Here is a 25,963-nt window from a genome sequence, read left to right on the forward strand (position 1 = left end):
CAGATTTTAGTAGGTGGCCCAAAACTGACTGTTGTTTCTCTTTTTAATTATTATACATACCAAAATAATGAAAAAAGTAAATTTCAAATGTCTCACTATAAAAAATATTAGGCAAGTGAGGTGATAGACAAGTTAATGATGGGTTAATGTGTTTGATATCATCAATCCACCTTGTATACAAACATCACATCACATTGTACACCATAAACGTATACAATAATGTATCCATCAAAAATAACAATAAAAACTGAAAAAATATTAAATATACCTTGGAATCCTGATACTATTTGGACGATGTCTTCATATACCATTAGAGTGGCCGAGCGTTCTGGAAGCAGGCCAAGGCTCAGAGAGGAAAATACTGCAGGAAAAAGAAATGGATAGAAGGGGATTTTAATATTTACATTTAAGTGCCTACTCTAATTTTTGGGATACTCTGCAGTTTTTGTATTTTCTGATTTCAAATCAATTAATACAATTAATTTTTAGTTAGATTAGAAAAGACCTTCAAAATGCTACAAGTGTATTGCAATATCTCATACAACAATTACTTGCCTTACAATGGTCATCTTTTTTCATTTGCTAGAAGTTTTCTTTTTTTTTTTCTTTTTTCTGAGACGGAGTCTTGCTCTGTTGCCCAGGCTGGAATGCTGTGGCGCAATCTCAGCTCACTCTAACCTCCGCCTCCCAGGTTCAAGCGATTCTCCTGCCTCAGACTCCCGAGTAGCTGAGATTACGGGCACCTGCCACCATGCCCAGCTAATTTTTGCATTTTTGGTAGAGACAGGTTTTCACTGTGTTGGCGAAGCTTGTCTCGAACTCCTGACTTCGTGATCCACCTGCCTTGGCCTCCCAAAGTGTTGGGATTACAGGCGTGAGCCACTGCGCCCAGCCAGAAGTTTTCAGTAAAGTAACTAAGCCTCTTCACATTAGGAGTATATGAAAGTTATCATGTATACACTACATGAATGTAAAATACATAATGTTAGATGTTAACATTAAGAATGGCTTTCAAAATATGTGTCTAGGTTAATGTGTACCTCACGGTAAAAGAATATTCCCCCAATCCTGCGAACTAATAACATGATAGAAATTGTGCTTTTCATTTTTATTTTTTTGAGACAGGGTCTCACTCTGTCACTCAGGCTGGAGTGCAGTGGCATGGTTAGAACTCACTGTAGCCTCGACCTCCCAGGCTCAAGTATCCCTGCTGCCTTAGTCTCTCAAATAGCTGGGACCACGGGTGTGCACCACTGCACCCAGCTAATTTTCAAAATTTTTTGTAGAGACGGGGTCTCCCTGTGTTGCCCAGGTTAGTCTCAAACTCCTGGGCTCAAGCAATCCTTCCCACCTTTGCCTTCCAAAGTCCTGGGATTATAAGCTAGAGCCACTGCACCTAGCCAAGTTATGCTATTTTAAAACTCTTGCTTAAGTACCTGGATTTCTAAAAAATTTTAGAAACCCCACAAATTTCTGGGTAAAACATGAATTTAAGAGAAAAACAAATAAATGCATTATAGAATAATAATCATCACTCACATTACTGAACCTTTACTAACAGGACAAACAGTATTCTAAGTGCTTTAATTTTAGTAATTTATTTAAGCTTCAAAACAGCTCTATCACTTAGGCATTATTATTATTATTTTTGAGACAGAGTTTCACTCTTGTTGCCCAGGCTGGAGTGCAATGGCGTGATCTTGGCTCACTGCAACCTCCGCCTCCCAGGTTCAAGTGATTCTCCTGCCTCAGCCTCCCGAATAGCTGGGATTACAGGCACCTGCCACCATGCCCAGCTAATGTTTTAAAAAATATTTTTAGTAGAGACAGGGTTTCACCATGTTGGCCAGGCTGGTTTCAAACTCCTGACCTCAAGTGATCCATCTGCCTTGGCCTCCCAAAGTGCTAGGATTACAGGCATCAGCCAACGTACCTGGCACCTGAAGGAGGCATTATTAACATGCCCATTTCACAGGTAAGGAAACAGGTTTACAGATGAGGAAGTAACTCACCCAATATCCCACAGCTAATAAATGCCAGGGCTAGGATTTGAACTCTGGAGTTCTCAACCACTATGAGACATGGAAAAGTTGGCCTAGAGAGGTAAATGACGTTCTGGGAAAACATCAGGATCTAGAAGATAAGGGCTAAGAAGATCAGTCACTTCACAGTGCTGGCTCTTTTTTTTTTGAGATGTAGTTTCGCTCTTGCTACCCAGGCTGGAGTGCAGTGGTGCAATCTTGGCTCACTCCAGCCTCTGCCTCCCACGTTCAAGCTATCCTCCTGCCTCAGCCTACTGAGTAGCTGGAATTACAGGTGTGCATCACCATGCCTGGCTAATTGTGTGTTTTTAGTAGTGATGGGGTTTCGTCACGTTGGCCAGGCTGGTCTCAAATTCCTGGCCTCAAGTGATCTGCCCTCCTCGGCCTCCCAAAGTGCTGGGATTACAGGCATGAGCCACCGTGCCCGGGTAAGCAGTGCTGGCTCTTAGTGCCATAGGGCACCAGTGAGTTGGCCGTGGATGTGACCTCTTTTCACTCAGCCTCCACACAGTCAATTTATTTAGCTGTCATCATATACGAGGCTCAGATCTACACCCTGGGTGGAACAGATCAGTGTTAGAAGCAGCCTGTGCCTTCAAGAGTTATGCATTGCAAGGGTACTAGACTTGAAACAAGTAGCTGTACGACAAGCAGAATGGGCCAGGTACCAGGAGAAAGACAAGAATAGCAGCTTGGTGCTGCAGAAACAGCCTGGGAGTTCCTTGAATATTAAACACAGAGTGACCCCAGGATGCAGCAATTCCACTCCTACGTATAAACCCAAGAGAACCGAAAACCTACGTTCATACAGAAACTCACACATCAATGTTTGCAGCAGCATTATCCGTGACAGCCGAAAAGTGGAGACAAGACACATAAATGTCTATCGGCTGATGAATGGATAAAGTGTGGTATTGTCTATATGAGGGAATATTATTCACTCATGAAAGGGAAGGTGGTACTGACATGTGCTACAACATGGATGAATCTTGAAAACATCAGGCTGAGTGAAAGACACCAGACACAAAAAGCCACGTATTCCAAGATTCCAGTTCTATGGGATGTGCAGAACAGGCAAATCTAGAGAGACAGAGGGTAGATTAGTCAGGGGCTGGGAGGTGTGGGAAAGAGTGAGTTGGTGCTAATAGGTATGGGGTTTTGGGGGTGAGGAAATATTCTGCAATTAGTCACTGTTGGGAGGAACCCCAACTTGGGTAAATCCGGCATGACCACTTCGTAGGTAAACTATTATCAGCGATCCTTTCACCTAAGGCACAGGGCACCTCCTGGCGAGGAGGAAAAGGCAGGATTGTCCTAGCAGATGCTGCTGGTAGGAAGCAGCACACCTCAAAACCCGGGCTAGGGTTACACTCCACGCCCTCCTAAACGAGGATGCCTGGGTCTTCCTGCTCCATTGCAGAGCTCCCGCGGCGACTGCAGACATTTACAAGACCCTGTCCACCTCTGAGCTGACCGGTGTGGGGGGCTCAGAGCTCCAAAATCACCTGTGATCATCCCCTGAGAGGTGTGTGACCATCGCAGTGTGTTTTGAAAATGTTTCTCACCTAAAATATTTGGTACTTTCATATATAAGGCAGCTGCTCTGGCAAATTGTTTCTCAAACTTTATTTCCTAAAGGAGAGAAAAATGATTCCTTGTTTTACTTTTCTAGGCCTTTCTTTGAATTCTAAAACACATGATTTCTTGTAACAAGCTTGGCACCAGCAGGGACTTCCCAGGGCAGAGGACAGGGACTAGGGATGCAATCAGCGCAGTGCCCAGGTGGGTGGAGGCAGCAGAGAGACGGAGATCCGTGGGTAGTGCTGCTTTTTTCCCATCACAGAGGGGAGGCTGATTGATGTCTGGAGGTGCTCTTCATACCAAGTAGATTTTTTTTTTTTGACACCTAGAGGGAAAGGAACATTTCGTTCTACCCAGGAAAGGCAGGAAGATTTTTTGAGGCAGAAAACAGTCCAGCTGGGCTTTATGGGATAAAAGAAGTTTGCCGGCCAGGCTTGGTGGCTCATGTCTGTAATCTCAGCACTTTGGGAGTCCAAGGCGGGCGGATCACAAGGTTAAGAGATCAAGATTATAGTGGCCAACATGGTGAAACCCCGTCTCTACTAAAGATACAAAAATTAGCCAAGCATGGTGGCGTGCACCTGCAGTTCCAGCTACTCGGGAGGCTGAGGCAAGACAATCGCTTCAACCCAGGAGACGGAGGTTGCAGTGAACCGAGATTCCACCACTGAGACTCTGTCTTGAAAAATAAAACAAAACAAAAACAAAACCACAAATTAGCTGAGTGTGGTGGCGCACACCTGTAATCCCAGCTACTTGGGATGCTGAGGCAGGAGAATTGCTTGAACCTGGGAGGTGGAGGGTGTAGTGAGCTGAGATTGCACCACTGCACTCCAGCCTGGGTGACAGAGTGAGACTTCATCTCCAAAAGAAGAAAAAAAACCAAAAAATTTGCCAAGAGAACAATGCAGACAAACACAGACAGGGTAGAAATGGCAGACTCCTTCACAGAATGACATGTTGCCCAGGGCAGCCAACCATGAGATATGGAAGGGAGAGGTGGCCAGGGGAGGAGGCTCTGTGTCACGTTTACTTCAACCTGAGGCCACTGAAGAATTTTAGGCATGTACATATTTTAATACATGAACTGCACATATATATTTTCATAGGCAAAGGCTCAGTCATATTGTGGGTGGTCTGTGGGGTAGAACAACCGGACTGGAGGCCATTGTCATGGTCCTGGACCATCGCTAAGGACCTGGGCCAGGGCGATGGCTGCAGAGAGCAATAATTAAGACGTAGAATGACAGCCTTTAGTGGATGGATTGCATCTCCTATGGCTAAGTTTATTCTTACCTGCCTGCCACGGGTGGAGGGTGTTTTCCTTATGCTGGGTTCCTCCCTCTCCTCCCTTCCTTGAAAGTGAAAAAAACCTCAACACATCCTCCAGGAACTATTGTTAAGGATGAAAAAGGAAATCCGTTTCCGGGTTTCATAAGAATGCTCATGCACACACAAGCAGTGTGCTGCACACGTGTGGGAAAGAAGGCATTTTTTAGTTTCAAATTTTCAACATATTTTAGAAGAGGCTCCCAGCTCTTCTCACTTCCTTGCCCAGTTATCTGAAATACCAGAAGTGTTAGTGTTCATCTCCAAAAATATGCACAAAAGCAAATTGACTCTGCTTTTCACAATAGGCTAAATTTTTTTGTCTAAATTTTGGCTATGTTTCCTGTTCAGTTCTAGTTAAGAGCATAACATGGTTTGGATCTGCGTCCCTGCCCAAATCTCACGTCGAATTGTAACCCCCAGTGTTGGAGGTAGGGCCTGATGGGAGGTGATTGGATCATGGAGGCAGTTTCTCATGAATGGTTTAGCACCACCTCCTGGTGCTATTCTTGTGATCGTGAGTGAGTTCTCACGAGATCTGGTTGTTTCAAGGTGTGTAGCACCTCTACCCTCTCTCTCTTCCTCCTGTTCTGGCCATGTGAAATGTCTCACTTCCCCTTTGCCTTTTGCCATGATAGGAAGCTTCCTGAGGCTTCCCCAGAAGCAGAAGATGCCAGGCCTCCTGTATCTCCTCCAGAACCGTGGGCCAGTTACACTTCTTTTCTTTATAAATTATCCAGTCTCAGCTATTTCTTTATAGTGGACTAATACAGAGTATCTTTATTATATTGAAAAGGCAAAGCACAGAAAAATAATCACAGACACGGGAAGATTCTTAGAAATTATTTAGACTAATTAACTTGATTTCAGAAACAAACACGAGCTCAGAAAGTGTTGATGGGCCGATATGTGTGGGGCCAGCCAGGGGTGGGCGGGCCTGGGACCCAGGAGTCTTCATGCCTTGTCCAAAACTCAATTAAATTTCATTATTCCTATGACTTGACTCATTTGTAATAGTACAGATATCAGCCGGGCACAGTGGCTCACGCCTGTAATCCCAGAACTTTGGGAGGCCGAGGCAAGTGGATCACCTGAGGTCAGGAGCTCAAAACCAGCCTGGCCAACATGGCAAAACCCCATCTCCATTAAAAATACAAAATTAACTGGGCATGGTGGCGTGCTCCTGTAATCCCAGCTACCTGGGAGGCTGAAGCAGGAGAATTGCTTGAACCTGGGAGGTGGAGATTGCAGTAAGCCAAGATCACGCCACTGCATTCTAGCCTTGGCGACAGAATGAGACTGTCTCAAAAAATAAAAAAATAAAAAAACAGATATGATGGGAATGGTTTTTCTCAAATGACCATGTTAACAGAGTCAAAATGAATGTGATCAAAGTGTAGTAGCTGCTCATTATTCACCAATTCTGTATTTGTAAACCTCCCTACTTGCTAAAGCTTATTTGTAACCCCCAGATGTATTCAGGGCCAAGCTTTTCATGTTTTTAAGCATTCTGTTGGTGATTTTGCTATTTACTTATTTATTTTTAGAGATGGAGTCTCGCAGTGTCATCCGGCTGGAGTGCAGTGGCTCCATCCCAGCTCACTGCAGCCTCCACATCCTGGGTTCCAGCTCCTCTTGCCTCAGCCTACAGAGTCGCTGGGATTACAGGTGTGATTCCACCGTTTCAAATGACCTCTAGTGTAGTGCTGTCTAATGTTCCTAAGCAGGAGGAGGTTGTGACTGTGCCTTAAGGAGAAAACACGTGTGTTTGATCAGCTTTGTTCGGGCATGAGTTATGGTGCTATGGGCTGTCAGTTCAATGTTAATGAATCAACAATCTATATATCAAATAAGATTTCTTTAAACAAAGACAACATAAAACAAAGGCATGTACTATTGATCAGTTCATGAAAATGTTGTGACCAGAGGCTTGCAGGAACTCAGCCCTGCGTTTCCCTCGTAGTAGTGGTTCAGTATTTGCTCAGTCCATGTTTGAGGTGGCTATGGACCATAACTACTGTGAACAACGACAATTGACTGATGGGCTTTGTGTAGCTGTTCTCCCGAAACAGCCTAAACGTCCCTCGGTGATTTCCAGTGACTTCTCAGCATGGACGATGGGAGTGTCAAATGCTTCCTCTATTTTAATTTATTTTATTATTTTTTGAGACAGGGTCTTCCTCTGTCACCCAGGCTGGAGTGCAGTGGTGCCATCTCAGCTCACTGCAGACTCGACTCTAATGTTCCCTTGGATATAACCTAGTAAAGGCCACCTGTCCTGTTGTGCGGGCCCTCCTGGGGTCCTGTCTCAGGCCCACTGTCCTCCACCCTCTGCTGGGGATCATAGTTAACATTGCTGATAAGCCAAACTAAACCTCTAACCCAGATCTCTCTCTTGAACCCCAAGTTCATTTCAAACTAAAGGCCGAATATGCTCACTTGGTGTCCCAGCGGCAATTTGAACTAAATATACCCAAACTTAGCTTATAATCAATGACCGCGACACCCGTTCCTCTCCTCCCATTTCCCCAAGCTCTGTCCATCTTTGCCTAAGCCTGGGGAGAGGGAGTTACAGAGGGAGGGAGGGAGTGAGGGAGGAGACTTCTTTAATTCATGCCATCAGTGCAATCAACTTTAGGAAAACGTGGTGTGGCCAGTTCCCCAACTCCACAGCTTGCCCCTGCTGGGACCAACTGCTCTGTCACCAGCTGAAAACCTGAAGTCCAACTCACATTCCTTCTATTTCATCCTTTTCCTTCCCTCTCTCCTGTCCATTCTCCAAGACCTGCTTTATATCTCTCAGGTTTATCCCCTTTTCTTACGAACTCTCCTAGATGATCGCCATTGTATCTGTATCAAATCCACTTTCCATAGATCAAAAAGCAGTGGCCTCAAGCTTTGCTAAATATTTTTATTCACAGTATCTGGTGGAGGGGGAGAGGGGTTTGCTGGTTAAAATGCAAATTCCCCTCCCCATATTGAATGGTGGAGTTCTGGAATCTGTATGTTTTTATTTATTTTATTTCATTTTATTCTTGAAGCAGGGTCTTGTTCTGTTGCCCAGGCTAGAGTGCAGTGGTGTCATCATGGCTCACTGCAGTCTCGAACTCCCAGAATCAAGCAATCCTCCCACCTCAGCCTCTTGGGTAGCTGCGACTACAGGTGCACACTACGATGCCTGGCTAATTTTAAAATTTTTTGAAGAGATGCAGTCTCACTATGTTGCCCAAGCTGGTTTCAGACTCCTGGCCTTATGCGATCCTCCCACCGGCCAATGCCCTCTGTGTTAAAGAAAGATGAGGAACGCCTTACCAGGTAACCGGATTGGCTTCCACGGGGCAGAGTTTGGCACGTAGGCATGCTTCGAGGCGGTGACGATCAACTGACTGCCCAGCTTATATTGGAACTTGATAAAGGCAACGCCATCGGTCCCCGAGGTGCCAGAGGCGATGGAGGCCTGGTTGGTGAAGATCTCGATGAGCGCGTCTGCTACGGGCTGGTGGGTGCTGGCGTCGCTGATGTGTACCTTTAACGTCACCTCTGGAGGTAGAGAAAGCACAAAGAACAGCTACTGTCAATGGAAAACATCCACAGCAACTTTGGTATGACTGTGATGGGAAGTGGAAGGAGGGCTCTGTAAGGACATCAAGGTTGACACTCAAAATATGCAGTTTTTACCAGGGACATTTTCTCCTTACAGGTCTACTTTTTACTTCACACAATTTCCCATTTTCTTCAAAACCACAGCCTGACCCAAAGCGCTTTCTTCTTTACTCCTGCCTGCTCAAATCAACAAATGATCAAGAGAAAAATTCTATACTTTAAAACATTGGGCCACCAACGCAATACTTCGGGTGTGTGTGTGTGTGTTTTGAAACAGTCTCACTCTGTTGCACAGGCTGGAGTACAGGGGCGTGATGATGGCTCACTGCAGCCTTGATCTCCTGGGCCCAACTGATCCTCCCACCTCAGCCTCCTGAGTAGCTGGGACTACAGGTGTGTGCCACCACACTGGGCTAATTTTTGTAGAGATGGGGTTTTGCCATGTTGCACAGGCTGGTTTCAAACTCCTGAGGCTCAAGCGATCTGCCCGCCTCAGGCTCCCAGAGTGCTGAGGTTACAGGTGTGCCCCACTGTGCCCGGACAACAATACTCTTTCAGTGGTGTTTGGGCTACCACAGTAAGGGCACAGTGGGCCATGGTATTTGCAAGCTGCCGTATCCTTCTCTAGTCCTGGGAAATGTGGCAGAAGTAACCCAGGATTGTGCACTGGTAATCACAAAGGCTAGACTGAAAAGAAGTGAAAACTATTGTTAAAAGGGAGGACCCAAAGAGTAGAACAAGAGAAGGTTAGAAAAAGAATAAAAAAAAAAAGCAAACGTTTGAAAAGACAGATGAAGTCAAGTTAGGAATATTGGCAAAAACAGATCATGAATCTGGGAAACAAACAGAATGTTACAAATTGCTACAAAATTAAAATAGAATGGCTAATTTACATTTACTCAGCCAAGGGATAGTTACTGAACTTTTACTCTGTGCCTAGAATTGTAACTACACAGCTACAGTGAAGGAGAGGATGCGTGAGTAAACAGGAAAGTACCATGGCTGAGGGGGAGCAGCATGTGTAGATGCTTAGAGGCAGGAAGACGCCATGTTTCCTGGAGAAACAATGGCAGGTTCTGAAAGCTGGATGGAGAGCGTGAGAGGCGTAGGAGGCTGGAGAGGTAAGTAACGCCAGAGCACACATGGCTTTATGAGCTCCGTAAAAGGATTATTCTTTATTCTAAAGGCAATGGGAAGTCACAAAGGTTTTAAGAGGGGAGTGGAGATCAAATTTATGTTATAGAAACATGTGGCTCTGGGTGAAGAATGGGCTGAGGAAGAGGCAAGGCTGGAGAATAAGCATTCAATTAAGAGGACTCTGTGATAACCCAGAACTGAGATGGTGGTAGACCAGACTCCGGCAGAACTATCACGTCAACGGTGCTGACTCCAGAACTATGTGGGGGAGCAACTCAGAAGTGCATCCTGCTCCCCAAAACCCTATTTTCTTAAGTAGGAAGCAAGCAGCTGGTGTTATGTATGTCCACCTGGTCACTTGCAGGCACCACATGCCATGCTTTTTGAGCTGCCTCTGATCTGAAAGACTTGGGATAGGAAGGTGGGGAAAGGACTAGCAAAAAGCGAGGAGGTGGCCAAGGAGGCTTGTGTTCATAGCACCTTCCAGAGTGGGGCTCAGTGGAGTGCCCATCAATGAGCCGGCTGCAGGCTGGCTGGGTACAGAGCAGCCTGACAGCGAGGATGAGGAAGAAGTGCTGGGTCAGCCTTGCAGGTATTGCCCAGTGGCACACACCCTGGAGTTCTGCAATTCTCACTGGAGGTTCGAATCTCAGCTCCACCATGTGCTAGCCATGTAGCCTTGGGCAGTTTATTTATCGTCTCTAGGCCCCAGTTTCCCCATTTGCTAACTGGGAATGATAAACATGCATAGCTCAACATATAGGTAGAAACATTTAGTGTAATGCCTGGTGCAGTAAGCACCAACACAAGCTACTGCAATTGTGTCATTCCAGTCATGATGCTTGTAAACATTCCAACATGGTGCTTGGGGATACCAGATTTGGGGCTCAGAGAGGAGAGTTAGAAAGAAGAAATATATAAAACAAAAGGGACAGGGGAGACAACCCTCTCAGAGAGTATTAATACCTTTGTTTGTTTGTTTGTTTGTTTAGATGGAGTTTCATTCTTGTCACCCAGGGTGGAGTGCAATGGCATGATCTCGGCTCACTGTAACCTCTGCCTGCTGGGTTCAAGCAATTCTCCTGCCTCAGCCTCCTGAGTAGCTGAGATTACAGGTGCCCACCACCATGCCCCACTAATTTTTTGCACTTTTAGTAGAGACAGGGTTTCACCATGTTGGCTAGGTTGCTCTTGAACTCCTGATGTCAGGTGATCCACCCACCTCGGGCTCCCAAAGTGCTGGGATTACAGGCGTGATCCACCGCGCCTGGCCTGAGTATTAATATCTTTATATCCAGAGCTCTATCCTACAATGGGGCAACCATATAGAGAAGAACTTCTTTTGGTTTGAGAATCTCCACCTTGGTAACTTGCCAACTAGCTGTCTCATGATACTAAAGCAGTCTTTTCAATACTGCAAATTTCAGTTAGTCAATCGTTTTTCACCCATTTTTTCCACATGCTGATTTAATACATTTCTTGAGTAGATAACCATAGACAAGAGCTAAAGAATCCTAGACCTAGCTAAATCATTCACCTGCCTTTGAGGAGCTCTGAGCTATGGGTGTGTACCAAATAAATCTCTTAAAATGTTTTAGAAAGAACAAATAAATGCTACAGAAACCAATCTTGGCTACTTCATACTATAGGAGAAAACTAACATCCAAAAAGGGACAAATCAGCATCATGAAAATCAAGGATATGATATTACAGAATACATTTAGTCAATTCACTTCAATCCAATCAGGATGTGCACGACACATACACACACATTTTCTTCTTCTTCTTTTTTTTTTTTTTTTTTTTTTTTTTTTTGAGACGGAGTCTCGCTCTGTCGCCCAGGCTAGAGTGCAGTGGTGCGATCTCGGCTCACCGTAAGCTTCGCCTCCCGGGTTCACGCCATTCTCCTGCCTCAGCCTCCAGAGTAGCTGGGACTACAGGCACCCGCCACCACATCCGGCTAATTTTTTGTATTTTTTAATAGAGACAGGGTTTCACCGTCTTAGCCAGGATGGTCTCCATCTCCTGACCTCGTGATCTGCCCACCTCAGCCTCCCAAAGTGCTGCGATTACAGGTGTGACCCACCGCGCCGGCCTCGTTTTTTTTTTTTTTAGACAGAGTTTCGCTCTGTCCCCAGGCTGGAGTGCAGTGGCGCGATCTTGGCTCACTGCAACCTTTGCCTCCCAGGTTCAAGCGATTCTCCTGCCTCAGCCACCAGAGTAGCTGGGACTACAGGCACCTGCCACCACGCCCACCTAATTTTTGTATTTTTAGTAGAGACGGGCTTTCACCATGTTGGTTGGGATGGTCTCGATCTCTTGACCTGGTGATCTGCCCGCCTTGGCCTCCCAAAGTGCTGGGATTACAGGCGTCAGCCACCATGCCTGGTCCCCCCACACACATTTTCTTATTTAACTTGGCCCTCTGTGTCCCCAAGTAGTATACTATTCCTTTTATAAATTTTAAATTTTTATTTATTTCCATAGGTTTTAGGGGAACAGGTGGTGTTTGGTTACATGAGTAAGTTCTTTAGTGGTGATTTCTCAGATTCTGGTGCGCCCATCACCCAAGTAGTGTACACTGTACCCAATGTGTAGTCTTTTATCCCTCACCCTCTCCCACCCTTTTCCCTGAGTCCTCCAAATCCACTGTATCATTCTTTATGTCTTTGCATCCTCATAACTTAGCTCCCACTCAGGAGTGAGAACAAAGGATGTTTGGTTTTCCATTCCTGAGTTACTTCACTTAGAATAATGGTCTCCAATTCCATCCAGGTTGCTGCAAATGTAATTATTTCATTCCTTTCATGGCTGATTAGTATTCCATAGTATATATATACCACATTTTCTTTATCCACTCATTGACTGACGGGCATTTGGGCTGGTTTCATATTTTTTGCAATTGCAAATTGTGCTGCTATAAACATGCATATGCAAGAATCTTTTTCACATAATAACTTTTTTTGTTCTGGGTAGATACCGGTAGTGGGATTGATGGATAAAATGGTAGTCCTTTTTTTTTTCATAGGTTTTTGGGGAGCAGGTGGTATTTGGTTACATGAGTAAGTTTTTTAGTGGTGATTTGTGAGATTTTGGTGAACCCATCACCCGAGCAGTATACACTGAATCCAGTGTGTAGTCTTTACGTAAGTTGTATAATAAATTATAACATAAATTAACTCATGGTGCATTAATAACCACATAGCAGAAATCCTGCATTGATGATTTATGCAATTTTATGGAAATGCAACATTTACTAACAATTGGGATTACAAGGTCTTCACTGTTTGCTAAGAAGGCAAAAACTGCTGAGATTTGAGGGAAAAAAAAGATTTACGAATAAACAGAGAAAGGCGGAGTTCCACTCTAATCAACACCCTAGATTCTACCACTTGAATTTCTTCTAATATGGGAAGCATAGTTTAAGTTCTACAATTATATACGTTAAAAGAGATTGTTTAGTTCTTCGCTTGGTATGATCAGAGAGAACAAAATGTCAGTATGATTCAGTAATTCTTTTTTTTTTTTTTTTTTGAGACAGAGTCTCACTCTTGTTGCCCAGCCTGGAGTGCAATGGCACAGTCTCGGCTCACTGCAACCTCCACTTCCCGGGTTCAAGCGATTCTCCTGCCTCAGCCTCCCAAGTAGCTGAGATTACAGGCTTGTGCCACCACGCGTGGCTACTTTTGTATTTTTAGTAGAGACAGGGTTTCTCCATGTTGGTCAGGCTGGTCTCAAACTCCTGACCTCAGGTGATCCGCCCGCCTCGGCCTCCCAAAGCACTGGGATTACAGGTGTAAGCCATCACGCCCGGCCTGATTCAGTAATTCTTACAGCCTACAGGGGCATCATTGTTATAGAGTAACACTGAGAATGGGACTCTCCATTCAACAGCAAACAAAACTATCCCTAACTAAATGACAACCAGGGCAGCTGTCATCTGACTAGGCAAGGCATTAGTTACTACATGACTCTCATTTATAGGAAGACCCCATAAACGGTCCCAGACCTAAATATGCCCTAAGGTGCACTCTTTGCTGCTCAGTGAGTACTGAGGACCCCGCTGAGTTGGTCACCTGAAGACTGCACAAAACCCAGACTGGGACATCCTTTTCTCACTCCGTACCCTGCACATCCATCACCGAAGTCTGCTCATTTTGACTGCAAACTCTGCATCTCAAAGCAGGCCTTTCTTTTGTATCCTCGTGAACACTGCCCTATTTCCAGGCCTTCACCATCCATCACCCACACTGCTGCTTAGCAACTTTACCAAAACAGTCACCCTCTTCAGACCTGAGCCCTGAGATCCCACTGAGGCCGGAGGGAGCTATCCAATACACTCAGCTGACCTCTCCCTGTCTCCCTCAAACCCTTCGATGCGTCCCCACTGTCACCTGTACCAGGTGCAGCAACTTCGGCCTGCCCTCAGGCCAAATGTGGCCTGCTGTCTGCTTTTGTATATAGTCCATGAAAATTATCTGGAATTTAAATTTCAGTGTCTATAAAGTTTTATTGGAACACAGCCACGCCCCATCATTTGCATGGGCTGGTTTTGCATTACAACAGCAGACTTTAGAAGTTGCCACGGAAACCATAAGGGCTGCAAAGCCTGAACTCAGTACTTCTGGCCCTTTAGAGAAAAAGGAAGGCCATGTGGCTCATGCCTGTAATCCCAGCACTTTGGGAGGCCGAGGTGGGCGGGTCACGAGGTCAGGAGTTTGAAACCAGTGTGGCCAACATAGTGAAACCCCATCTCTACTAAAAATACAAAAATTAGCTGGGTGTGGTAGCACACGCCTGTAGTCCCAGCTACTTGGGAGGCTGAGGCCGGAGAATTGCTTGAACCCAGGAGGCAGAGGTTGCAGTGAACCGAGACCATGCCATTGCACTCCAGCCTGAATGACAGAGTGAAAAAAAAAAGCCACCACACTCAAGGGACAGGATCCATCCCAGAAGCCTCCTGTCCTGCACCAGCCACCCCACTTGACCCCATGCCCTGCCCTCGGCTCCTCCTTCCTGTTCCTTCCTGCCACAGCTTCTTGCCTTTGAAGGCAATGTTTTTCTACACTTCCCTTCCGTGTTGCTAACTCCTCTTTTTCCTTTAAAAGGCCGCAGTAAGGTGGATTCAAGAAAGTACTCTGGCTGGACTCAGCAACCCTGCATTTCCCTGAAGCTCTCCAGACACATGGTCTCTGTTTCTTGTCCATTTCCATTTCTGTCTGTTTCACCTTGGGCCAACTGTGGGGGTGTACAACAGAGACCAGACCCCTGACCCTCAGGAGCTTTAGCTTTAGAGATTAAATACATACTGAAGTGTCATTCTGAACTGGAAAAAGTGCCCCAGGGAAAACTGGGTGACACAAGGCAGAACGGGGAATCTATTTTCAACTGGGTGGTCAGGGGAGGCCTTCTTGAGGAGGTGTCATTTTAGCTTAGGCCTGGAGGAGACACAGGGACCAGCCAGGCAAAGGGGTGTCCTGAGATGAGAATGACCAGGTTGTTTACCACTGAATTAAAACTCCCACGGAGAGAGCTTTGTGCAGGGGCCCTTGTGACTGAAGATGAGGGGTCTGGGCCACCCATGTACCGCTGTTTTGTTTTGTTTAGAGTCTTAGCTTACTACAGGCTTGACCTCCCAGGCTCAAGCGATCCTCTCACCTCAGCATCCCAAGTAGCTGGGACCACACGCATGCACCACCACATCCAGCTAATTTTTGTATTTTTGTAGAGACAGGGTTTTGCCCTGTTGCCCAGGCTGGTCTCAGACTTCTGGGCTCAGGCGATCCTCCTGCCTCAACCTCCCAAAGTGATGGGATTATAGGCATGAGCCACCACGTCCGGCCATACCACTATTTTAGAGGGTCTGGGGTGGCTCATGAGCCCCTCAAGAATAGGGGCTTATTTTTTAAAAATTGAATTTATAACCGTAAGGCCTAGATGGTACCTAGAGCCAGCAGGTGGTCAATAAAAGTTTGCAAAATGAATGCTGGGGTGAAACTAACCATCTCTTAACACAACACTGCCTGATATAGGGGCCATCAGCCACATGTGAGCATATACACTTGTTTAAATTAATTAAAATTAAATTAATTTAAAAATCGAGCTCCTTGGTAACACTAGGCTCATTGTAAGCGCTCAACAGCCATGACTGGCTAGCGGTTCCTGCGTCGGAGAGTGCAGACTGGATATTTCTATCATTGCAGAAAGTTCCTTTGGACAATTCTGATCTCTGAATCTGAGTCAATAAATCCATGGTATCCAAATGGCTCAATGAACTCCCAAGGAAAATCTACCTGAGCATGACTCTGAAGTGGTGTCTTCACAGCCCTTGTGGATCAGGCCTTCACTCAAGTCCTTCAGTGGCTTAAAAGGCCCTGTTTGATCTCTTGCCACCCCTCCTCCCCAGCTGTATCACCTCCCGCCCTCACTTGCTAAACTTTCCCCATTCAGGGACTTGCAGGGAGGCCAGGTATGGTGAACGTGCTCTGCTCCAATTGTGCCCTGGCCTGGTGCACTCTCCCCCAGATGCCCAGCCATGCAGCTGAGACCCACACCTCCCTGTCTTTGCTTCAGTACCACCTCCTTGATGAGGCTATCCTATCACTGATCACTCTTTTTTAAAAATTTTCAACATGGAAATTCTAGAACGCATATATTTTAGTCTGTTTAGCCTGCTATAACAAAACCCCATAAACTGGGAAGCTGACAAACAACAGGAATGTATTTCTCAAGTTCAGGTAGCTGGTTAGTCCAAGGTTAGGGCAGATTAGGTATCTGGTGAGGGCTCATCTTTTCACTGCATCCTCACGTTGTGGAAGGGATGAGGGGGCTCTCTGGGGTCTCTCAAGCACACTAATCCCATGCACAACGGCTCCCCCCTCATGACCTGATGTCCTCCCAAAAGACCCCACCTCCTAATACCTTCACCTTGGGGGTTAAGATTTCCATATGTGAACTTGAGGGGAAAACAAACATTCAGAACACAGAAACATAAAAGTAGAAAGAACAGTACAAGGACCTTCCTCCCAAACCGGTCCTGATAGGAAGTTTCAAGTAGTGTCATCTTTCTGCCATTCTTTCTTTCATGCATTGCTCCCATCATCCCCACTTTTTTGCTGGAACATTTTGAAGCAAATTCCAGATATCATATTAGGTTATATTATTTCCCTGGAAATTTTTTGTTGTTGTTTTTTGAGACAGGATCTGGCTCTGTTACCCAGGCTAGAGTGCAGTGGCACAATCGTGGCTTATTGTAACTTCCCCAACCCGGGCTCAAGTGATCCTCCCACCTCAGCCTCCCAAGTAGGTGGGATTACAGGGACATGCCACCACCACGCCAGGCTAATTTTTTGTATTTTTAGCAGAGATGCGGGTTTTGCCACATTGCCCGGGCTGGTCTTGAACTCCTGGACTCAAGCAATGCGCCCGTCTCGTCCTCCCAACATGCTGGGATTACAGGGGTGAGCCACTGCACCGACCACCATAAATATTCCCACTTAAAACAGATAACGATTTTTTTAAAACCACCACCAAAACACAATTATCATGCCTAACTAAAGTAATAATCTCCTTATATCATCTAATACCCAGCACTTATTCAATTTTTTTGATTGCCTAAAAACATTTTTTAAAATAATTCTTACTATTCTGTCTAAAACCTCGATCCCAGCCTCACCCCAAATTTCTGATATTCTCCTGTTCTGCTTCTGCTTTTTATGCGTGACATTGATCGATTATAACATGCTCATAACTCATATGTTTATTATTAAACTCTACCAGATGGAAACTTTGAGACAGTTATTTTATGTTTCTGTTTTCTTCTTCATTCACACATCCTAAGCATACACAATAGTGTCTGGCACACAGTAGTCACCTAATGTAGATGCTGAATTAATCTCTAAAATGAGTAGGCATTTCTGGGTATCTTCTGATCCATGGCCTAAGTATTCCTGGTGTTTTGTTGTTGTTCCATTTATTTCTTATAACTACTTTAAAAATAGATAACATAGAGATCTATTTGAAAAGCATTAATCAATCCAGATAACTAACTGTAAATAATCAGAAAATATTTATTGACCAGCTACTATATGCTTAGCATGATACAAGGTACTGCAGGGAGATTAAAAAAGAAGGAGAAAAAAAGACATGGCTCCTGTTTTTAAGGAGTTTACAGTTTTCTGGGGAGGAAAGACCAACAAATGTGCCAGAAAGCAAAAAGAATGAAACTGGCTAGGAATCTGTAAAAAAAAAAAAAAAAATATATATATATATATATATATATATATATATATAGCAAAGATGAGGTTAATCTGATCTGGAGTTTCCATGCAAAAACAGAATCAAAGATGCAAACAAGATCTGAATGCATTCATAGAGGTGGGGGGATCATCAAAAGATTTAAGGAAGGGTATGGTGTGAACACTGATACTATGAAGGGTCGTGGCTATCTGGGTACTCAGTGCATGCAAACTGGCCCTGATTGTGGTTTACGGAGATCAGGGAGGAATAATGCTTCTCGGAAGAGATGAAATTGAAGCTGGTGCTGGAAGGGTGGGTACCACGGGCAGATGAGTCTTTGTGGCATCTTCTGAAATAGTCTTCCTCCCTCTGAGGAATACCAGATGCTCATTTTCCCAGCCTCCCCTGTAGCTAAGAAGGAGGAAAAATGGGCTGTGGTTCTGCTAAGCTGTGGCTCTGCTCATTCTGGTTGGCAGAATTTGATGTGGAAGTCAGCAGCATGAAGAAGCAGGGCCTTTTTCTGGCCAAAGGGACCACGGAGGAGGCATCTGGTTGGGAGCAGCAGGGGTGCTCCCGGAAGAGTCACACCACACAGCTCAGACACTGTTCTGGCTGTGAGCCTCCTCCTCCCACAAGTTCTGTGTGCTACCCAAAAGCTGTAATAAATGTCTTTTCTCATTAAACCAGCTAGATGGGCAGTGCTGCTTGCCCTGCTCGGGTTCTGTGCTATCCTGGCATGATTCTAGCTAGCTGGGGACCATCTCTTTGAAACTGCACCTCATGGCTCTCCTTCCACCATGCACCTTCCTTCTCAGTACCCACCATGGGCTCCAGTTCTGTCTGCCTGCCCAAGGTGGTTGACCCCGGGAGTGTGTGCTCACACCTCTTCTTGCTACACACTCTCATCCATGAATTTATTTCACCATCAGGAATTCAGCCATCGCCTCTAGCATATTCTTCAATTTTTATCAGCCAATTGCAGAGCCAAGGAGGAAGAAACGAGCGCTCAGGAATTCTTCCCCTACCACGATTCAGAGCTCCTCTGCTCTTGGCAAACATGAAGAGTGTGGCTCTGTGGGCACAAACTGGTCCATTTTAAGTAGTACAAAGAGCATCTGCTTTGTGGGTAGAAAACTAAACATCATCTTTCAGTCCAGCATTATCTTTTAGTCATTTCCTTTCTAACTGCCACAGATTTAGAACTAAACGCGACAAGGCTGTTTCCAACTGTTGGCTTGGGAGGAGGCGCCTCTAAGTAGCGAGTTAAGAGTGAACAAGAGGAAGGAATTAGGGTGCATAATTTACAGGCACATGGAAGAAGCTCCCTGTCGGTATTTGACAAAACTGCCGGCAAACTTTGAGGGACCATCTGAAGGCATGCCTTGTTTTTTGTTTTTGTTTTTTGTTTTGTTTTTTGAGACGGAGTTTTGCTCTTGTTGCCCAGGCTGGAGTGCAGTGGCGCAATCTCGGCTCACTGCAACCTCCACCTCCAGGGTTCAAGCAATTCTCTTGCCTCAGCCTCCTAAGTAACTGGGATTACAGGCACCTGCCACCATGCCCAGCTAATTTATTTTTTATTTAATTTTATTTTTTTATTTTTAGTAGAGACGGGGGTTTCACCATGTTGGCTAGACTGGTCTTGAACTCCTGACCTCAGGTGATCCACCTGTCTCGGCCTCCCAAAGTGCTAGGATTATAGGCGTGAGCCACCACGCCTGGCCAGCATGCCTTGTTTTTAATCCCCACTTTGTCAAATAATGCATACCTTTTGTTATTTTTCTATAAACGATAGGATGCATTTAGTTTATAACTTTGCCTCCAAACTCCAAAACATGTACTATTCCAAAACATACAATCTTTTCTGGTTTTTCTGGCACCAGAGCTGGGAGTACAACTTCCACCTGCTTTCTGCACAGTCTGCCTTTCTCATTTCTCACATTTATTCTAACAAACTCTGGCTCTGTCTTAAAAGGGAAAGTAAAGTTTGTGGGCTCCATTTTTTAAATTTGTTTCATTTGTTTGTTTCCGTGAAGTTTTTGGCTTTCTCTTAACCGCTTTTCATTCCCTTTTCTATTTCCTCAAATTGGCCTTTGTTCTGGGATTTTCATTTTTTCTTTCCTTTTGGTTTTTAGAGCTGTTGGTTTCCACAGCAACTCACCCTAGTAGTGGGGAACCCAGCATTTTATGGGCTGGCCACTGGGTCTGGGTAGAAGAAAGGCCCATTCCCACCAAGCAGGCCACGCAAATGCTCTCACCCCAAGTAGCCCAGCACTCCTGTGGCTGCCTGGGCCAGGGAGGCCAGCTGAAAAGGAGCCACTCTCCTTAGCACCATGATTAGCTACATTTAACCCCAATTTAGGGGAGTTACAACGGCTTTTCATCTCTTAAATAAAACACCAGAAAATTGCTTGATCACTTAAAAACATTTTCCAAATAAGAGGTTATTGTAAAAATGTTACCTGACCTTTGCTCTACGAGGTTTTGCCCCATGTTACTTGGTGTTAGAATTTTACAATATCAGCATGTGCACTGAATTTCCAGGTCTTTATAAAGCATGTTCCAGGATGCCTAATGCGTGAAGGGGTGGCTTTCTATTTATACTTCTTTTATAAACATAAGAGGTTTTACTGTGTAATCTGATGAAATTAGGATGCACTCTGTTACACTCGAGTTTTCATGTAATTTTTTCCAGACTCACATAGTGCACATGCACCTTGTATTATTCTATTTTATTTTCTACCCAAAATGTAGCCAATCATGTCATCCAAGCAAATTATATTTATATATTTTAAAGTATAATCTATATGTTATGTAACATATAACAGATTATTTAATATGTATCTCATAATATATCATATACTTTATTAATCTATAATACGTCTCAATAAGAATCTGTTACAACTTGTACATCCGAGGACTCCCTTATATGCAATTTCTAGCTGCACTAAAACATTTGGCAATCCTTGTGTGTGTTTAATTCTGAAAACAACATTCAGTTTGATGTTCTTCCGCAAAGACCAAGACTTCTGTCATCCAGAAGAGAAAGGACTGTGCAGGCATACTTCAGAGAGACGAATACACTGGGCACTAGAAACCCCCCTAGCTTCCTGGGTCCCCTCTCCACGTGGGCACTTTTCACTCTTGATTGTACCAAGAGGTGCCCTGAACCTCTCTATGGATCTGCGGCCCCAGTGTCTGATACAGAATCCACACCTATGTGGGGTTCTTTTTTTGAAACATGTTCCTTAGATTTCAGTGGAAGTTTACAGTCTCTAGACATCCATTTGAATGACCTCATTGGAGACGCATGGAAGAGATAAATGTGCTGGAACTTAGAGTACCACTGTGTGCCCTTCTGTGTTCTATCATCTCGGGCAACTGATGCTTATGCTAAACCTCATGAAAAGGCAGCCATGTGGTAGACTCGACAGCTACAGCTTCAGTTTGAAATAGGATGAGAAGAGACCACAGTACAGTGCTATTTACACTGGTGGCTCCTACCGGCTGCTCATCCTCTGAAGGGTGTGTATTAGAGCTTTTTTTCTTTTTTTTTTTTTGAGATGGAGTCTTGTTGTGTCACCCAGGCTGGAGTGCAGAGACACGACCTTGGCTCACTGCAACCTCCGCCTCCCAGGTTCAAGAAATTCTCCCTACCTCAGCCTCCCAAGTAGCTGGGATTACAGGAGCACACCACCATGCCTGGTTAATTTTGGTATTTTTAGTAGAGACGGGGTTTTGCCATGTTGCCCAGGCTGGTCTCAAACTCCTGACCTCAAGTGGTCCACCCACCTCAGATTCCCAAAATGCTGGGATTACAGGCATGAACCACCACACCTGGCTGCCATCACAGTCTTGATAGAACTTACACATAACGTACTCTTTCTCACCCCAATCCCTGCATCTCTCTATCCCTCTAATGCATAAACTTCTGTCTTGGCAGTGCTACCAGGATATCTCTGGGCAAACAATCAGTGGATTTCTGCTGCTTCCCATAAGAAATTTGTGTGAGGATCAAATTGATGATCATCCCATTAACAACACTTAACAACCAACAGCACCATGTTGCCAAGAATGGTGAAATATACAATAATAAACATTCATAGAAGTTCAGCAATTAAAGAGATCATATTAGATACATATAGACATACTCTGATTTTCTACTTTATTCAAGTGATGGGACATCTTTCCCTCAATTTAAACACTCTGTAATGGAAATCAAAAATACGAACTATCTCCCACAGCTTTGTGGCTAAGAATCCTCTTACCCTAATAAGTTAAACAGCAGAAGTTCATTCTCTATTAATGGACCTGGTACAAAATGAGGTTTTCTAGGGCTGGTTCCATATGCATATAATGCTAGAAGAGCTACTATAAAATAGCTATGTTCTTGCAAATAATCAAGGGTTATTTAGGTAAATATACCAGGACAATTTGAAAACTGTTGCTGGACTTACCTGCTCCAACTGTAAAACTTACACATACAACCAAGTGTTCAAAAGCAAAATTAATGTTCACAAGCAAAATTAACAGAATCTTCCCACAATCTCATCTAAAAAAGTTATCTCATGAGATATACATTTGACAGCAAAACTCCCAATCTTCTTTTTTTTTTTTCTTTTTCTTTTTTGAGACGGAGTTTCACTCTTGTCACCCATGCTAGAAGAGCTACTATAAAATAGCTATGTTCTTGCAAATAATCAAGGGTTATTTAGGTAAATATACCAGGACAATTTGAAAACTGTTGCTGGACTTACCTGCTCCAACTGTAAAACTTACACATACAACCAAGTGTTCAAAAGCAAAATTAATGTTCACAAGCAAAATTAACAGAATCTTCCCACAATCTCATCTAAAAAAGTTATCTCATGAGATATACATTTGACAGCAAAACTCCCAATCTTCTTTTTTTTTTTTCTTTTTCTTTTTTGAGACGGAGTTTCACTCTTGTCACCCATGCTGGAGTTCAATGGCACAATCTTGGCCCTCTGCAACCTGCAACCTTCGCCTCCCAGGTTCAAGCGATTCTCCTGTCTCAGCCTCCCCAGTAGCTGGGCTTCCAAGTACCTGCCACCACACCCAGCTAATTTTGTATTTTTAGTAGGGATGGGGTTTCACTGTGTTGGCCAGGCTGGTCTCAAACTCCTGACCTCAGGTGATCCGCCTGCCTCGGCCTCCCAAAGTGCTGGGATTACAGGCGTGAGCCACCACACCCGGCCATGAATCAACCAATCTTCTTGATGTAGTATCAGAAATACTTAGATGTAGCTTTAAAGGTCTATATGAAAATAGGATTACTGTACTTATCTCGGGAAACTTCTCCAAAATATTTAAACCAATTTAAAATAAAAGAATGTAACTGTTCAAAAGAAATAAGAATTGAAGCACCAAAACGATGCTACATATGGCTCCAAAAAACAAAAGCAAAAGCCATAGTTCCAACTTTTAAGAACTTTTCCATAAAAAGCCATGTATATCCATAAAGCTAATATCTTCACTTTTCTCAGATATGGTAAAGTATCTAGTGACTATACCACAGAAATGTAAATACGGAAAATGCATTTACTGAGCTTCATACAATACCCTGCTCTACTGAACAAGAAAATGATGGTGATGCAACACTGTGGTGACCAGAGGACCCACAAGGATTTCTAAAGAAATCCCCACAACAGGCCACCCCAACATGCTTCTGTTTCATTGGTATTTTATTTACTTATCTGTGTTGGGACAGAGTCTCACTCTGTTACCCAGGCTGGAGTGCAGTGGCATGATCTCGGCTCACTGCAACCTCTACCTCCCAGGTTCAAGTGATGCTCCTGCCTCAGACTCCTGGGTAGCTGGGATTACAGGCACGCACCACCAAGGCCGGTGAATTTTTGTATTTTTAGTAGACGGGGTTTCACCACGTTGGCCAGGCTGGTCTCAAACTCCCGACCTCAGGTGATCCGCCTGCTTCAGCCTTCCAAAGTGCTGGGATTACAGGTGTGAGCCACCGCGCCAGGCCAGTTTTGTTGGTATTTTAAATTTTTCATGAAGGCACAAAGTCCCCTTATGAGAATCTGGAAGAATCTGGGAACTGCTTAGTTAATGAGCAGTATTAAGCATGTCTATGAAATTAATGTACACACCTTTGCCAAGCTTCAAAGATCTGTTGGAAGGCACCAGTGGAACGGTTGCCAAGGCAACCTAACCTGGTGGGGGAAAGATTCTGTGTGTCTTGGGTGTTTCCAGATCTGTCTTTATCTACAGATATGCATTTACAGTTTTTGGTTTTTTTTTTTTTGTTTTTTTGTCTAGGGCTTAGGGCTGGGACAAGAGCAAAATTACATACTTGTTTTGAAAAAGCAGCTTTAAGATGACGATGATGATGATGACTTTTAGCAAGTCATTACTCTCTCTGGGAAGAGACCAGTTAGAAAGTGCTACGTGGGAGCCAGTAGTGAAGAAACTGACTCATTAATTATTTTAGAATTAAAAAAAAATGGGCCGGGTGTGGTGGCTCATGCCTCTAATCCCAGCACTTTGGGAGGCAAGGTGGGCGGATCATGAGGTCAGGAGATTGAGACCATCCTGGCTAACACGATGAAACCCTGTCTCTACTAAAAATACAAAAAATTAGACGGGCGTGGTGGTGGGTGCCTGTAGTCTCAGCTACTTGGGAGGCTGAGGCAGGAGAATGGTGTGAACCCGGGAGGCAGAGCTTGCAGTGAACCGAGCTAGCCTGGGCGACAGAGTGAGACTCCATCTCAAACAAACAAACAAAAAAAGGCAAAAAGGCAAGCTGAAGGGGCTTGCTGGAAAACTATGGATGGCCTAAGTGTGTGAAGCTCTCTGACACTTCAAATATTACAAAACAAGATAAAGGTCCCTGGAGCAGCTGAAGTTTAGTCAGTGCGGTGCTTAAATCATATACATATGGGCTTATCTTTTCCAAGAAAGATATTCAACAAGCTACAGTGAAGCTATTATTAAAGTTTTCTTTTCTGTTTCAGATGAAGCTGAAATATTTTAGGGCACTTTAGCATTTACATTACAAATATTCCTCCTGAGGAGTGGGCACAGAATGCACATTTCACGACCACATGGTCTGGGGCTGGTTTCTAGGCTCCTCAACCAGTCACGTGGTCTTGGCCAAGTTCACAGCCTCCTTGACCTGTCATTTCTGTGTCCAGAAAATATGGATACCAACTTCTTGAAAAGACTGTAAGATTGGTGGGTGGACTGCCTGGTGACTTTGTGAGGTGCCCGCTAGCAACAAAAGTATTCCTGATCTTTCCCCACCTGCAAGCATCCCACTAACTTTGTTTGGTGAAACAAAATCTCCAAAGCACCCTTTCCCCCTAAAAGCTTCTCAATTAAGAACCCCCTCCCACCCCCCAAAACAAACAAACAAACAAACAAAAAACTAGAAAAAGATAGTATGCTATTCAGAGTGCCGGGCTTTGGACTGACAACCTAGAGTTGATGGTCATCTTTGCCCCTTCTGGCTTACTGCTCTTAAGCAGAGTTTTCTCATCTGTAAGAAATGGGGTAGTGGCCCTGCCCATAATAATCTCATGGAGCTCTACTGAGATCTCAAGGGTACAGTGCTTCCCACACACTGCAGCTGTGCACAGTGAGAGCTTCATCACTGCCAGCCATTTTTATAATTAGCCGATTGTTTCCCAACATTTGACTCTTGAATGAGGATCACGAAGCGTCTACAGAAAGTTTACAAAAGACCTCCTGAGAAAGTTCTCGGAAGGAGCTGACCATGCCTGGCTATGGTTCTTGGAAGATTCTTTTTTTCTCTCTCTCATACCCACTGTGGAAAATTCCCAAGGACATGGAGAGCTGGAGGAACAGCAGAAGCCATTGGGAAGACAATTCTCCATGGGTCTCTTAAGTACTTCTGCACATATTGTGGGCAAGATACTGACTGTGCTGTCTGTTCTGAGCTATCTCTTTAAGGATGTTTCTGTTTTTGAGAGACAGTCTGGCTCTATCGCCCAGGCTGGAGGGCAGTGGCACGATCTCGGCTCACTACAACCTCTGTC

General features: G+C 44.5%; 1 protein-coding gene across 2 annotated transcripts in view; it reads right to left on the reverse strand.

The window, feature by feature from the left end:
• Positions 1-25,963, reverse strand: part of FAM171A1 (family with sequence similarity 171 member A1) — a 159,859-nt gene that overhangs the window by 63,595 nt on the left and 70,301 nt on the right. For both annotated transcript variants that reach the window (XM_031015381.3, XM_031015382.3), the window contains exons 2-3: positions 8,265-8,492; positions 269-361 (exon numbers count right to left, since the gene is read on the reverse strand). In XM_031015381.3, the coding sequence (XP_030871241.1) occupies positions 269-361; positions 8,265-8,492 (321 nt within the window). The remainder of the gene's footprint in view (positions 1-268; positions 362-8,264; positions 8,493-25,963) is intronic.

Source organism: Gorilla gorilla, chromosome 8 (assembly GCF_029281585.2).
Source record: "Gorilla gorilla gorilla isolate KB3781 chromosome 8, NHGRI_mGorGor1-v2.1_pri, whole genome shotgun sequence".
NCBI lineage: Eukaryota > Metazoa > Chordata > Mammalia > Primates > Hominidae > Gorilla > Gorilla gorilla.